This window comes from Myripristis murdjan, chromosome 10 (genome assembly GCF_902150065.1).
Source record: "Myripristis murdjan chromosome 10, fMyrMur1.1, whole genome shotgun sequence".
Classification (NCBI taxonomy): domain Eukaryota; kingdom Metazoa; phylum Chordata; class Actinopteri; order Holocentriformes; family Holocentridae; genus Myripristis; species Myripristis murdjan.
Window position 1 is genome coordinate 8,457,055 of NC_043989.1, and position 14,822 is coordinate 8,471,876.

Below are 14,822 nucleotides of genomic sequence, written 5' to 3' on the forward strand. Positions count from 1 at the left end.
ATGACGCCAAAACGCCCCCTTTTATGTGAACGCGCACAGAGCACAAATCTCACAGCCGGACTTAACAAACCTTGATGATAACCACCGTCGTGATACCACTTAACTTTGACTGGAGCTTTAGGTTTTGTTGAGACTGACAGTGAACACAAAGCCTGGGTATGTTGAGCCTCCTTCGTAGTACAGCCCTCTGGCTTCAAGGAAAGACTGCAAGTATTCAGACGCTAACAAACAGGGGACACAGGTTGACTTAAAACCGAGAACAGTGACTGAAAATATTTGGCTTGGCCCGGGCTGTTGTTAATTACAGCAGAGAAAGAATTAAGTTAGACGAAACAGTTTAACATGGTCGAGACACAAAAGGTAGGGAAAGGGGACTTTTCAGGGTAGTTTCAAACATTAGAGGGCCCCCTAAACTAGTTAGGAGGTTATTTCTCAGTTTTGAGGCAGGACAGGAAACGGACCCTAAGGTTGGTGAAAATGTTATTTGTTCACAATAAGTGCCTTAGAAATGTTTTTCTGTGTTATTGTTATGAAAGGACTGCTTACAATTTACTTAGAAGGGAGCAGTGACTATTTAAGTTTGGTTAAAACAAAATGCAAGGACAACTGGTGAAAATAATTTCTTTTAATGTGAATGGGGTTGTGAACCAGATTAAGAGAAGCAAAATTTTGTCTAAGTTGAAAAAAGAGAAAGCTCAGATAGCTTTTCTCCAAGAAACACATCAATTGGAACATGTGAGTTCAAAAGAGAAATAAAAAATATTACAGAGTGAAATTGCTGATATATACATACAGGAAACCCCCTCAGAAATTTCCTTTCTGAAACAAAAGAACTACAAACTAGGAGGTAAATCAGTAAAATTTCTAGCACACAAGCTATGCGAACAACAAGGGGATAACACAATCTATAAAATAAACAACCCTCCCAAAAAAGTTCATGAGAATAAATTAGGTAAAATTCAAGAGATGTTTGAAAATTTTATAGGACATTTTAGTCTCAACCCCAAGCCTCTTATGAAACCCAAATCGACACCTTCTTAAGTACCCTAGACTTCCGGACAAACTCTTACCTGACCATATCCATTTAGATCAAACGGGATTCATCGGACAAAGACAAACACTAGATAACATAAGAAGAACTTTACACATACTAGACCAGACAAAGAAAGACAAAACGAAATCAATGATAGTGGGATTAGATGCAGAGAAAGCAAAGCCTTCGGCTCAGTTCGATGGGTATTTTTGAACAAAGTGATGGGTAAATTCGGCTTTCAAGAGAAATTTATCAGAATAATACAGACCCTATATGAAAAGCCCACAGCCTGAATAAAGATTAATGGCGACCTCTGATTCTTTTGTTTTTGAGAGGGGAACGAGACAGGGGTGTCTGATCTCCTCTTTGCGTTATTTATTGAACCCCTAGGCCAATTAATAAGACAAAGCGAGACCGTCAAAGGAATTACCGTGGCAGGGACTGAACAAAACATGGCACTGTTCGCTGACGACGTTTTGGTATTCCTGGAGGAGCCGGAAAAATCATTTAGGGTTAATGATGCCACTAGACGACTTTGGCAAGCTGTCAGGCTATAAAATCAACATATCGAAAACAGGTTATGACCTTAAATTTTATTGCCTCAAGAAATTTATAGGACAAATATAACCTCAGATGGGAAGCCGATTCATTAAAATACCTAGGAATAAATAAAAAAAAATAAATAAACCTCTCAAAATTGTCACCGGTAAATTACAGACCTCTATCCTCAAAAATAAAATCGGACTTGCACAGATGGCATCTTATCCCCTTTCTAAACTTAAACTCGAGGATAAATGCAGTCAAAATGAACATCCTCCACCGCCTGTTATACATTTTTCGAACTCTACCGGTCGAAGTGAGTGACAACCAATTCAGGGAGTGGGACCAATGGATCTCTCGATTCATTTGGCAGGGGATAAAACCAAGAATCCGATTCAACATCTTACAATTAGGAAAAGAGAGAGGACGAATGGCACTGCCTTGCCTAACAAATTACTTCTATGCCTAACAGCTAGTCTCTTTATTGTACTGGTGTAACAGGGAATATAGGGCTAAATGGAAGGAATTAGAATTCGGACTGACCCCTAATTTCCCTCTACAAGCCACAATTGCAGATAGAGGACTTGCAACCAAACGGAAGACAGAAATAACCCCTGGATTAATCACACATTGAAAATTTGGCAGAAGGTGATCAAGTCATGCGAAATCCACAACATGTTAAAATGTTTTAGATGGTGCGCCTTTGACACTGGATTCCTTTCTAATAGAGGGCATAAAAGATTAGAGTCCTGGGCAAAAAAAAGGTCTTACAACCTAGGCTATTTCTCATTCACACATAAAGGTACTTTACAAAGCTTTCAGTCTCTGCAGGCCAAATACGACCTACAACAAAGTGATTTTTTTTTTCCTTCGATTCCTCCAAATGCATGATTATTTCAATCAGGAATGCAAAAGTACAGGTTTATCAATGGCGGAAACTGAGTTTTACAAAATTCTGAATGCAGCTTATAGCTCAACTTTAATCAAAGCCATCTCTAGATTGTACAATGCATTGTTTTATGCTAAAAATGAAAACACTCTCTACGCTAAAGAAAAGTGGAAAAAAGAAGCGGGAGTTGGGCTCTCTGAGGAGGCTTGGGGGAAAATCTGTAGTTTTCAATGGTCGTCAACTAATTCAATGGACTGCAGAGGACACTGTTGGAAAAATATTATAAGATATTTCAGGACTGTGCACCAGGAAAAATATAAGAATACAAACTCACTGTGTAGGAGACATTGTGGCTCAAGGGAGGCAAATCACGTTCATATATTCTGGGGTTGCCCCAAACTAAATCAGTATTGAAGTGGCATTCACAAAACATTAAACACAGTGTTCAAGACTAAAATACGTATCTGGGTCATGTCTTGTGCCTGGAACTGAGGAGAGATACAAAGCTGCTACAGGCCCTATTGGCCGCAAGTAAAAAATCTATTACTAGGAAGTGGTTGTATCCAAAACCAGCAACACTAGAGGATTGGCACGGAATAATCCTGGAAAAATTGTCCTACTCTCTGAGAATTCAAAAAGATAAATTCTACCAAATTTGGAACAACTAGATTGAATTTATAACCCCTTTCCGAACAGACTTTGTATGACCTCACCGAAGTTTCAGGTCTCCTCCTCTTTATTTTTATTTTATCTTATTTTTATTTCATTTTTATGATGGAAATGATGAAAATGTAAGCTACCCCTCGTTCAAAAGTACATAGTTGCAACTTTATTAAGGTGGGACAGAGGAAGCAGAAATTTGTTTAAGTGAGAAAGATGTATGCATGAGGGCAGAAGAGAGAAAATAGCTGGGGTTGTGTATGAGTGTGTTAACACCTGAATTTTAATGGAGTTTATAAGAACACACACCAGGAAGGGCCACACAAACTGTCGCCCTTGCGGACATCTATCTATCCCCCAGCATGCACCCACGCCCGCGTACAAAAATCTGGAAAAGGACTTTATAGAAATGTCAGTTTGCATCCTTTTTTTACTGATGTAAAATGCCTTTTTCAAGTTAAAAAAAAAAAAAAAGTAGTCTGCATGTGCTTGATTTTATACACCTGTGGCCATGGAAGTGATTGGAACACCTGAATTCAATGATTTGGATAGCTGAGTGAATACTTTTGGCAATATAGTGTATTTATTTATTTATTTATTTATTTACTGGTAATGAGTACAAGCCCTCCAGCAGAGGGAACTGCAGCACAACAGTTTGAGGTGAGCTTCAAAATGAGGCTACAAGATGATGAGCAGGGATGAGTCAGAGTGCCAGCAGATCTTTGATGATATTTTAGCAGACCTGCACAGAAACAATGGCAACAACAGAGCTGAGAGCCACTGGTATCCAGAAATAAGCTTGAAACATTGCGTTGGGTTTTATATTCCAGCTGCACAGGATGTAGTGGTGATGTCATTTTATTTGATGAAGGATGAAGTGGGTTAGTTGATGGATGTCCTGCAGATTAAGGAGATTAGGGAGAGGCTACTCAGCTTGAACAGGTAACACTGTAAATGATGCTCCAGTTACTTTCCTGGCTTTTAATCTCCTGCTTTATTGTGATGTTTGATGATTTTTGTACTGCATTTTTTTCAATAAAGAGCACTGGGAAATGAGTTAATGAGTAAGTGAATGAATGAATGAATGAAACTAGGCGTGGTGCACCTAACCAATCACCAATCTAAATGATTTAGTTTGGTATTATTAATAGTATATTACAACTTATTTAGTAGCAATTGTGGTTTTTGTGTTGTGGTATTTTATATCAATTGTTTAGATGCATTGAATAGCAAAGAGAGATTAAACAAGTTCAACATGTTCTGTGGCTCGACTTGATTTATTTTTATGTTGTGCAAACATGTACTGGGTTTTTAAGACACGTGATAACTGAGTTAAACATTTTCGGACCACAGTTTTCACGAAGGAACATGAGAGGAATACCATAAGTAGGTTAATAAACTAGTTTCAAAAGGTCGTGTCTAGACGGTAACCCTAGATTTGCGAAACTCTCGCACACTCTCGCACATGCGCACGTGATTCAGCAGTGCCTGAACGTAAGTTTAACCAGAGCCCATATTAGAGATTCTCTGGTTTAACCTCAACTGTAACAGCGCTCGCGAGACTTTTCGCAACTGTGGGGTTACCCCGAACTCACCCTCTCTCAGGACCACCATTTCCGGATACAAACCGTTTCGCGTCTGCGCACTTTCAAATCGTATGGCGGGGAATGTCAGTTTTGCAACGCTCCACACGAAAGAAAGAGTTTCCACGACGCTTTTTAACAAACCGACAGCCACAGTCCAGTTAACCGACGAGGGTTAAGTTTTAGCGGATATCTAACATGGTTGAAGGTCCGGGGTGCACTTTAAACGGAGAGAAAATCCGCTCAAAAGTCCAGAAAGGGCAAACATTGAAGGAAATTAGAGGCAGCTTGACAGCACTGGGCGCAGTGAGTTGTGACAGTTTCACCTAAAAATAGCTAGTTAATAAACTTTGTCCTGTAGGTCTACAGCCTACTACAGTAATTAATGTTACCAACGTTTCTATAAAAGCTAGTGCAGTAGCGTGTTATGTTTATTTGTGTGAATTCAATGTCTGAATTTGTCGAACATTAACGTTAGGATGCGGCCTGGTGTTACTGAAGTTAAATTAAAGTCAGTTATAAAGTAGTGTTACGATGTCATTTTACCTGTGGGCCACATGTCAAACATGAAATCTGTGAAGTAATGAGTACATAATGATGATCAGACACGCTTCATGTGTCTTTTTGTTGATTTATGGCACTTCTGTTTAGCTTCAAAATGTCTGATCATTCTCCCCTAATTTTTCATTTGGTGCCCACTAAGTCTGTATGATTTTAGGTTAAGTGCATCTATCAACAACATACATTCAATTTAAAATACAAAATCAAATCACATGTCCACCCAATGTTGTGTAAATGTGTCAAAAATGCTATTGGGCATACAAATATGAAGGTGTTTTTTTTCTCTCACTCTCACCCTCAGAGAGGCTGAGCAAATGCACAGTCCTGAAATAAACTCATAGGAATCAAGCTATTTTGGTGGCAATGCATGGATTAAATGTGAATTAACTGGTGGTCTAATTTAGCATGAACTAATCACATAAACTCATGGTGACTTGGTCATTTAGTAGTTCATGATACATCTACACTGATTCATGCATTAAAATATCATGAGTTATGCATTAGTTAAACATTACTTAAACATATGATTTGTGCCTTTATTGTGAACTGTTACTTGACTCTGCCTCATGATAACCAAGGTATATCTGCACCACAGAGAAATAACTCGTCGGAGAGAAATGCCTTCCGTATATTCCATGGATGCCAGTACAGTGGTGTTGATACTCTGGGGAAGGAGCTCTTCATGTATTTTGGTGCAAGAGCTTTAAGGTGAGTTAGTAACACCCAGCTGCTGTTCATTTCTTAAGTAGCGCAGTTAATACCATCCTGGTCACTGGTTAGCCTAGAAACCTCTCACAACAGTTTTACACATGTCTGTAGTTAGAGCTGTGTGTTCAGGCTAACTGGCTTCATGTAAAAGTTAACTTTTTGTGTATTTCTTGGGTACTTAATTACAGTGGTTCACGGTACTGACTGACATACATTAGATATTGTTGGGATGAGGCCTGTGATTTTTCTCTTAGTTATGGTCTCAGGGACCTTTATTCCCCTACAGTTTTTTTTTCTACATGATTTTCAAAAAAACATTTCATTTTTATTCAGCGTACACTCTCCCTTCCTAATGTTTAATGTTATGCTAATGTTGTTCATGCCGATGCTAATGCCAACTTGCTTAATGTTTTGTTTTGATAATAAAAAGGGTATTTGAATAAGAGAGTATCTTTGCAAGCAGCTTGACCATTAGCGTCATTTCAGATATTATTTACTAACCGTAAACATAACAGAGGTATGGAAATAGTTATTTTTATGTTGATGTAATATGGGACTGAGGGAACTTGGGGCTGGTTTCAGCTTGAAAAAAAAAAAAAAAAATACATCAAGGGAACATTGGTTGGACCTCTTTCTAACCAGCAGGCCAGCCCTCTGCTGCTTTGTTGCCAGTTATTAGAAAGTGATAATATTTTTAATTAATGGATGCTTTCTTGTCTTTCTTTCATGCTTTAGAGTCCACTTTGGTATGAATGGATCAATGCGTATAAACCCTGCTGAGAGGAAGGACAGGAAAGGTTCAGTCCCGGTGCTGGAAATCCACCTGACTAACGACATTGTCTGCTTCTTCGACAGCACTGTGGAAATAAGGTAATGGGGACACTGGCGTAGCCTAGATAGATTGAAATGACACAAATTCACCTTGGGGGATGAGTCTCATTCAGTGAGTATGTCCTACATTAGGTTGTGTCTGAAAGCAGTGGCTATTGTTGCACGAAAAAGGCAGCATTTTTGCACGACATTTGTCCTGATGTATTCCCAGGTGACCAGACAGATATTTATTTTACTGGCTGAAGACATTTCACCTGTGCTGGCCGGCATCATAAAGCAGGGAAAAACCATAATGGAGTGTATTTTTTCTTTCTTTTTTCTTATCTTTTCTTTTTTTTTTTTAACAGAAATATGCATCTTCTCAAACACTAGCTGACCTGGTAACACCTTGCAGAAAGAGCAGCCATATGTTTACTACTTTCTTCCAGTGGTTGAAAAATGTTTGCTTGCAGGATGACAGAGGACTGTGAGCAGAGGGTGAAGGCTATGGAGAGTCTGGATGTGTGCTCCTCTAAGTTCAGCTTCTCCCGGGCCGAGGATGCGGTGAGGAGGCAAAGTGGCAGGATGCTCTGTGACGTTCTCCTCGACCAGGCCGTCCTGCCGGGAGTCGGCAACATCATTAAAAACGAAGCCCTGTTTGACTCCGGCCTCCACCCAGCCGTGAAGGTACGGCAAAGATGATGGATTGTGTTCAGCAGGAGAGCAAAATAGAAAAAAAGAGAGAACATTTAAAGCACCCCCCCTCTTCAAAAAGTTAGACTTTTTTTACGACTGAGGCGTTTCAGTACAATGAAAGGAAAACACATACAAGTAAGCACATTGCGGCAGAAACCGACCTTCCTCTGAGTGCAGTTTGCACTAATGCAGAGCATCAGTCAATGCAATTTTTTTTTTTTTTTGCAAATATTTGTATTCTTTGAGATTAATTTTCCCTCCTAATTTATGATCATGTTTTATTATGACATCATTTGAATATTTTCTAATTGTAATTATAAAAATCATACAGTTTAGAAATGGTAATGAGGGGATGTTATGGAGAACAGATTTTAGCATTGATGTTGCATTCTGGGATGTTATTGAAATGTGAAAAGATGGTATTGATATGTTATTTCACTAGGCTCCCTCTGGGAAATAATGTCACCAGAAAACAAGCAAAGCAGAATTGGCCCCATTTCTTTGCCATAAGGGCCTCATCAAATATCAACCAATCATTTCTAATCTTAAATGTGCATCAGCCTGCCCACGCTTCAGCAGGGACAATCTGAAAATGTTTTGCAAGGATTTGCTGTGATTTGTTGAGCGGTACATTTTCTCCCGACAGTGTGCTAGGTTTTGTCAGGGCAGCCCAGGCCCTGTGGGGCAGCAGCCATTGAGTGCGCTCCAAAACCTGACTGGTACAGTGCCAGTTTGTGCCGCACAGGCTTGGTTTCCACTCTGGTTGAATCCCTGCCCCATTTGCCGACCTGACAGCAGAAGAGGCGCATACCATGCCAAACACAAACAAACACCACGTGCTAAAGGATGGCCAACAAAGGAGACTGGAAATGTCATCCACACATATCATAGCTAAATCATGCTGAATCTGTTATTGGATTGCTGTCACAATGCTTGCAGAAGCACAATGAAATTTAAGTATGGTTTGATGAAAAACCAAAAAGGTTTCATTTTATTGTTTGTTACAGATACAGTCATGCAGGTCACCTAATAGCCAGTAGTGCAGGTGCCACCTACATTAAGCTGGCACGTCCAAATGGAGCACACCCAGGATGGACAGGATAGGACAGGAGGGCTACCAAATATACAGGCCAATCACCAGGCAGTGTCTCATTCATAATGAATGAATGTTTTCAAAACAGCTTGTTAGACTCTAAGTGCGAGTCCTGCAAAATGTTACCTAAAATATTTCCTCATAATATTTTCATTTAATTCATTTCGTATTTTTAGACAGCAGATTATCATAAACTGCAAATGAAAAATATGTGTACAAAACAAAATACTTTTCCAAATGAAAACATGTTTTACTTGCAAGATGCCAGAAAAGGAAAACATGGAATCAAAGTATCAAAATATCATACTGTTGGGAGCGTTTTAACAGTATGTCTGCAATATAAATTGCAGCAGAGAAGCTCTTGCACTGCTAGTGAGAGACACTCCCCTTGCAGCAGGAATACTTTAGACAGAGCGGAGGACTGCAACACATTGAGGAATATGAAACCACAGCACTAAGATTTTTGCCCACCCCTTCTTTGGGGACTGCTGAATTTTACAAGCTTTTCTTCCATGATCGACCCTCAGTGTCACAGCAGGTTATATGAGGATCACCATGAGGAGCTACAAATGGTGTGTGTTTACATGGCTCAGATCTTTTCACCCTCTCTGAGCCAGAGCCAGGCCTCTGCTCTCTGGGCTTCAAGTCTTTGGAAATATATTTTTTTTCTGTTCTGTTTTTCTACTGCATTACTTTTTAATCCCCACTTAAATTTATGTCTGGCATTTCTGTTGTTTATGTGCTAGTACTATTGATTTGCTGACTGTAAAGCATTTTAACTCTGTTTTGAAAAAAAAGAAGGGCTATACAAATAATGTTTACTTACCGTGGATATGAGCTGTAAGAAACTGTGCTGCTTCATTCTCAGGTTCGCCAGCTGACAGACGAGCAGATCCACCACTTGGTGAAGATGACGCGTGACTTCACTCTTCTGTTTTATAAGGTTGGGTACTTGTACATAACCAGCAACAGAGACTATGTGTCCTAAACTGTTACATTTTAATCTTTAATGACCTGCATGGGCACATAAAGATAAATACACCACATTTACATTAACAACATGCTCCTTCAGATTTACCTCTAACAGTCGAATAAATTTAAATTGCTAGACTGCCAACAATAAAAGCAAGCAATAAGAAGCAAAACTCAAAGCCGTAGTGCCTAGACTGTGGATATAACAAATATTTCTCTTGTATAATAGACAAGTAGGTATCTAAGTAAAGACTGGTTAGGTAAGGGTAAAGTTTGCTTGTCTGTTCTCTTCATCCTGATCTTTCTATTCAGTCTTGTCCACACGTTTCTTCTCCATCAGTGTCGTAAATCCGGCTCTGCTCTCTACAAACATTACAAAGTCTACAAGCGAGCCCAGTGTGGCCAGTGCTCTGCCCCCATCACCGTCTGTCGTCTTGGAGACAATGGCAGGATGACTTACTTCTGCAGCCGCTGTCAAAGTGACGACCCCGGAGAAGTTGACATCAGGTATAGACCCTAATGGACCTCGTGCTGAGACTGAAAAGATACCGTTTTGCTTCATTAGTTAGAGTATCACTGGGAACTGTTTCATAAGAGTAACAATTCCAATGCTTAGCACAAGATATGAGCCTAAACCGATACCATTTTGCAGTATCTTGTGTTTTTTAAATGAACACACATCACTATTCAGCAGAGTTATTCATTTTCTGTCTGACATTCATGCACAGCTTTTACTTTATTAAACAGTCAGTTTATGATTAATTGATTTTTCTCGATTTAAATTCACCAGTGACTCGAAAAAAGAAAAAGTGCTACAGCATTTTACAGCTTTTTGGTGAGATTTGTTAACACAGTGGCGCTTCAGAATAATACTAGTACCAAAAAATTGATGCTGTAGCGATAGCAGTCATTTTTCAAAACTCAGTTTGCAGAAACTTCTAAAACCTTTCAAACAATCAGTTCAAAATTAGACAGGCCAGCTCTGTGGGCAGATGGCTTTGGCAGGGAGTGGGAAGTGCTATGGGGGGAAATAATGCGCATATAAGGCTGTGTTTGCCAGATAGGGCACGGGCTCAGTGCCTCCTGGGTTGTGTTTGAGCAAAGCTTTGCAAGGGGTTAGAGCGTAAAGCCCTTACAACACGCTACACAGCTGATAAAGCAATCTGTGAGAAAAGTTTCCTGAGAACCGATGCCACTCTCCTCCTCCATGACTGTTGGCCTTTCAGCTTTGCTTCCTTGTCAGACATAGTCGAGCTTCATGTCAGAATGCTAACATGTATGCTTGGAGCAGCTGAGTGAATCACATTGCCTTCTCCCATATCTTTATCCTCTACTTAAAGAGAAAATACTTGCTTAAAAATCATCTCCTATTTCTTCACACTGATGTTTTCTATCATAGGGTCACAGGAATATTTGTTATGCTTTGTCAGTTTTTCACTTGCAGTTCCTGACTAGTTTCTAGGGAATGTTGGTAATCTAAGACTTAAAGTTTATTTTTGCACTCTAAACAGGTAAAGAGCCTCAGCTCAATGCCCAAAATATAAATGCAATGTAAATTGAACCCCTTTCGCCTTGTATGGGTGAGTCTGCTCTTTCCCAAAAGCATAATGATATGTAGAATAAGTAAGTTGCCTTTTCACTTCAAGGTACAACATCCAAAGTTTGTTTCAAGTTGTCAGAACTTCTGCAAACAAAATTCAGGGGAGCTTGAATTTTGTTTTCATATGGTAAAATTATTCCTACTGCTATGCATGTGGCTCCTCTATCACATAAAGACATTTCAGATAATCAGTGGTGCTCAGTTACACTTCCATGACTTCCTCACCTGTTTTGGAGACAAATGTTTATTATGACCTCAAGAATCAGTGCTGTAATCCTTTTACATTCAGCAAGCTCCCAGTCAGAAACAGTCTGATTGGCTGGGCCTGGAAGGAGGGAACCAATCATCACGTGGCTAAGAGGGAGGAAGAGGAGTGGGCCTGTCAGCTCTGCACGCTCATCAACCAGCCGGCAGCAAAAGCCTGCGATGCCTGTCTCTCTCCAAGACCTGAGGGTAAGTGAAATGCTCTGCCTTCACAGTCACTGGATTTAATGGGGCAGCAGTTTGCCCTTAGGTTACAGATACAAGATAGAAGCTGCAACTTTGCTGGTTGGATGAGTGATGCATTCACAGTGACAGTTGTCGAGGTGCTGCTGAGCAAGGCACTAAACCTCTCTGCAGACTGGCACTCTGACTTCTCTGTTGTGTCTGTGTCTGTGTCTACATCTCTTTCTCTCTATTTTTGTCGGTTGTTTTACCTCTGATTTCCGTGGCATGCGTTATCCTGGTATTGTTCTTATGTTGGAAATGGAGGGTGCAATGACACCTACAATTTTTCTTTAAATCCGAACCAGAGTTGAAAAGTCTACTTTGCATTTACGTGATTGGTTTGTTTAGGCTTACACCGCCCAATTACAAGTGACCTAGGGGTTGTAAACAAAAGCTGAATGAAAAGCCGAGTAAGCATCAGTAAAGGCTGAGGTTTGCCCTCGGTTTATTTCAAAATATGAATTACTGCTGGCTGTTGAATATCAGCGTGTCTCTTTATACCCATAAATCTTTTTTTTTTTTGTTTTTGGGTCATTTCCTGTAGTTGGTTCAGGTTACATTCTCACAATGTAATGAATCTCATTGTCACTCTCTAAGAAATGAGTATTTTCAGGCATCTTGCTGCTGTTATTAGGTAACACCAGAAATTGGACGGCAATTTGTCCTCACCTGCCTAAAGAAACCACAGGAGTATACACTTCAGAGTTCTTCTAAACACCCCAGACGTGCCTGGCCGGATGCCAACTTAATTAACCTGTAAATCGGCAGTAATGTTTATTTCTTTTAAGGCTTTATTCCACTGAAAGTCAGCTGAGCGTGCTTGCTCTTTTTCGTTAACATCCTGCTTCACATTTATACCGCCGCACACCTGGGAGCTGCACAGTGCAACCACATCCATCTACTGCTGACCACTGAGTGGCTCCACTGGAGCAGCTGGGGGTTAAGTGTTTTGCTCAAGGGCACATCAATGGTAGCTGTTGAGTTAGAGAGGAACATCACTCATTCACATCCTCCCACTTAGTGTGACTGATGTAGGGCATTGCAGTTCAACGTTTCCTAACTTTCAGAGTTGTTTTATATGGACAGACATTTCACAGAATTTTGCATGCAGGCATCATCAGTTTGTGTGGCACATTTTATTTGACTACACAGCACAGCAGTTTGCAGCTTATTGGTGAATTTTATGGCATGCTAAACATTTAAGCGCCAACAACCTGCATTTTGTGAGACTAGCCAATGCATCAGAATAAAGCTGCTGTAAATGAAATTGAATGTCTCATTGTGACTCCCTCTCCACAGCCCACCAAGACAGCATTAGGACTGAAGCGTCACCCTTCACCACAGATTTGATTAAATATCCCTGCAATGCTTTCAGCAAGCCACAAGAGGAGCTCAAAGTCAACTGGAGGTCTGCATTCGGGACTGCCACCCTTGTTTTCTCTGACTTGAGCAAGAAGCCAAAGCCTGTAAACTCCCCACTCTCCCCAGCCGGCAGTCATTTGAATTCCTTGGCGTCAGAGAGAGGTTTATATAAATACAGTGTCTGCCAAGGGACAACAAGCCCCAATTATGCCTCTGGTGGCTGGCAGAAGCAAAGTGCCGAGCTCTCCAATGGGGAATCACTAGCCTCCTACAGTCACCCATCCAAGAAAATGAGAATTGATCACAGCCCCTTTTGCAGTAACAATGCTCAAAATGGAACCCCCAACTCAGGGTGAGTGGATCCCTCGCTTGGCTATTCATGAATAAAAGTTTATAATAAGAGAACTTTTTGCAACTTCAGGGAGATAAGTGGGATGAAAAAGCATCTGGTCGTGGAATTTTTAATGCGCCATTGTTAGAAAAGTTCAGATTGATGAATAGCCATGGTAGGAAACCATCCACATACAATCATTATTACCCAACACATATCTTCACATACTGTTGAGGAAAGGCTGTTTGCTTGCTAATAAGAGTTGATGTGACAGTCATTCCTGTGTTTTACTTTCAGTTTATTTCTAACTAATAACACTGTTTCTTTAGTTCTGTCAGTTCACACCAAATCAAAGTGAAGAATGGCAGTTCCTCCGTTTCTCTGGGTCCCAGCTGTGTGTCGCATGGCCGTCCAGCTGTCCTCAAAGTGGTCCACAAGGAGGGGGAAAATAAGGGACGGCAGTTCTACGTCTGCTCGCTCCCCAAAGAGAGCAAGTGTAACTTCTTTGAGGTGAAAATGAAAAGCAACACAACATCTCTGTGGAATTATGTGGTCTGAAAAATAATTAACTGTAAATTAACACTTCAAAAATACTTCTAGGGTTGAGACATTTCATCTTATTGGCATATATCTTAATATACATGCACCAAAATTTAATTAAGTAATGTAAAAGTGAACTGTGTTGGTGAAACTTTTTCTTTCTGCTGGCAGTGGGCTGATTTGCACTTCCCTCAGTGTCACCATGGGAAACGCTGTCTAATGAGGACGGTTCTCAAACTAGGAGCCAACAATGGTCGGAATTTTTACGTCTGCAGCTTTAAAAAGGGTAAACAGTGTGACTTCTTCCAGTGGGCAGACAACGGGCCAGGGGTGGCCATCCTTCCTGGCTGCTAACAGTTTGTCTTGGGGATGCATTATTTAAAAATGAAACCCTACTGCCTACATGCTCAAACGTCTATTGTTCAGAAACTTGTGTGGTTTGCAAATAGGGATGGTCAGTATCATTGAAATCTGTCACAGTATTGATAAAGATTTTTTTTTTCTTCAACATCAGAGTATGGCTCTTATATCCAAAATCACATGAAATGATCAAATTAATGTTCACAATCCCATTGAACCAAATGGTAATGATATCTGTGATGTCAAACAAAACTCCAAACTTTGCAAATATTATTCCTTAAAATTTGTATGCCTTTTTTGCTAGTTTTTGATTTAAAATTTTTTTAAAAAATTTAAAAATTGCCCCATTTTCATCAATTTAAAGAGCAGCATTGTGTGCCACATGATTCTACTGGAGAATGATAATACTGAATTATTACCCAGCCCTATTTGCAACCTCCAAGTATGCATTTGAATTAATAATTGTATTATTGTTATTATTATGTATGTTTTGTGTCTTTTAGTTAAGCTATCTCCATGTTCTGGTGTTATCATGAGAGAAATTTGTAATTAATAAAGGATTGACTCAAGTCAGTAAGAGCAATGACAAAACACA

The 14,822-nt window shown here is 40.0% G+C and overlaps 1 protein-coding gene across 2 annotated transcripts; it reads left to right on the plus strand.

The window, feature by feature from the left end:
* Positions 1–318: 318 nt before the first annotated feature.
* Positions 319–14,822, plus strand: neil3 (nei-like DNA glycosylase 3). 2 transcript variants are annotated; one of them, XM_030062499.1, is made up of 10 exons: positions 319–467; positions 5,862–5,974; positions 6,710–6,844; positions 7,258–7,471; positions 9,442–9,516; positions 9,886–10,052; positions 11,435–11,598; positions 12,934–13,348; positions 13,657–13,837; positions 14,039–14,822. In XM_030062499.1, exons 2-10 carry the CDS (start codon positions 5,949–5,951, stop codon positions 14,219–14,221), a joined length of 1,560 nt encoding a protein of 519 aa, XP_029918359.1. In that variant the 5' UTR covers positions 319–467; positions 5,862–5,948; the 3' UTR covers positions 14,222–14,822. The 2 variants fall into 2 exon arrangements, with proteins under 2 accessions (XP_029918359.1, XP_029918358.1); XM_030062498.1 differs by lacking the exon at positions 319–467 and adding an exon at positions 4,776–5,011.

Coding starts and splice junctions, on each gene's coding strand:
- neil3 (XM_030062498.1), top strand. CDS start 4,904: ATGGTTGAAGGTCCGGGGTGCACTTTAAACGGAGAGAAAATCCGCTCA. Junction 5,012..5,861: donor GCTTGACAGCACTGGGCGCA/GTGAGTTGTGAC, acceptor TCTGCACCACAG/AGAAATAACTCGTCGGAGAG. Junction 10,053..11,434: donor CCCGGAGAAGTTGACATCAG/GTATAGACCCTA, acceptor TTTTACATTCAG/CAAGCTCCCAGTCAGAAACA.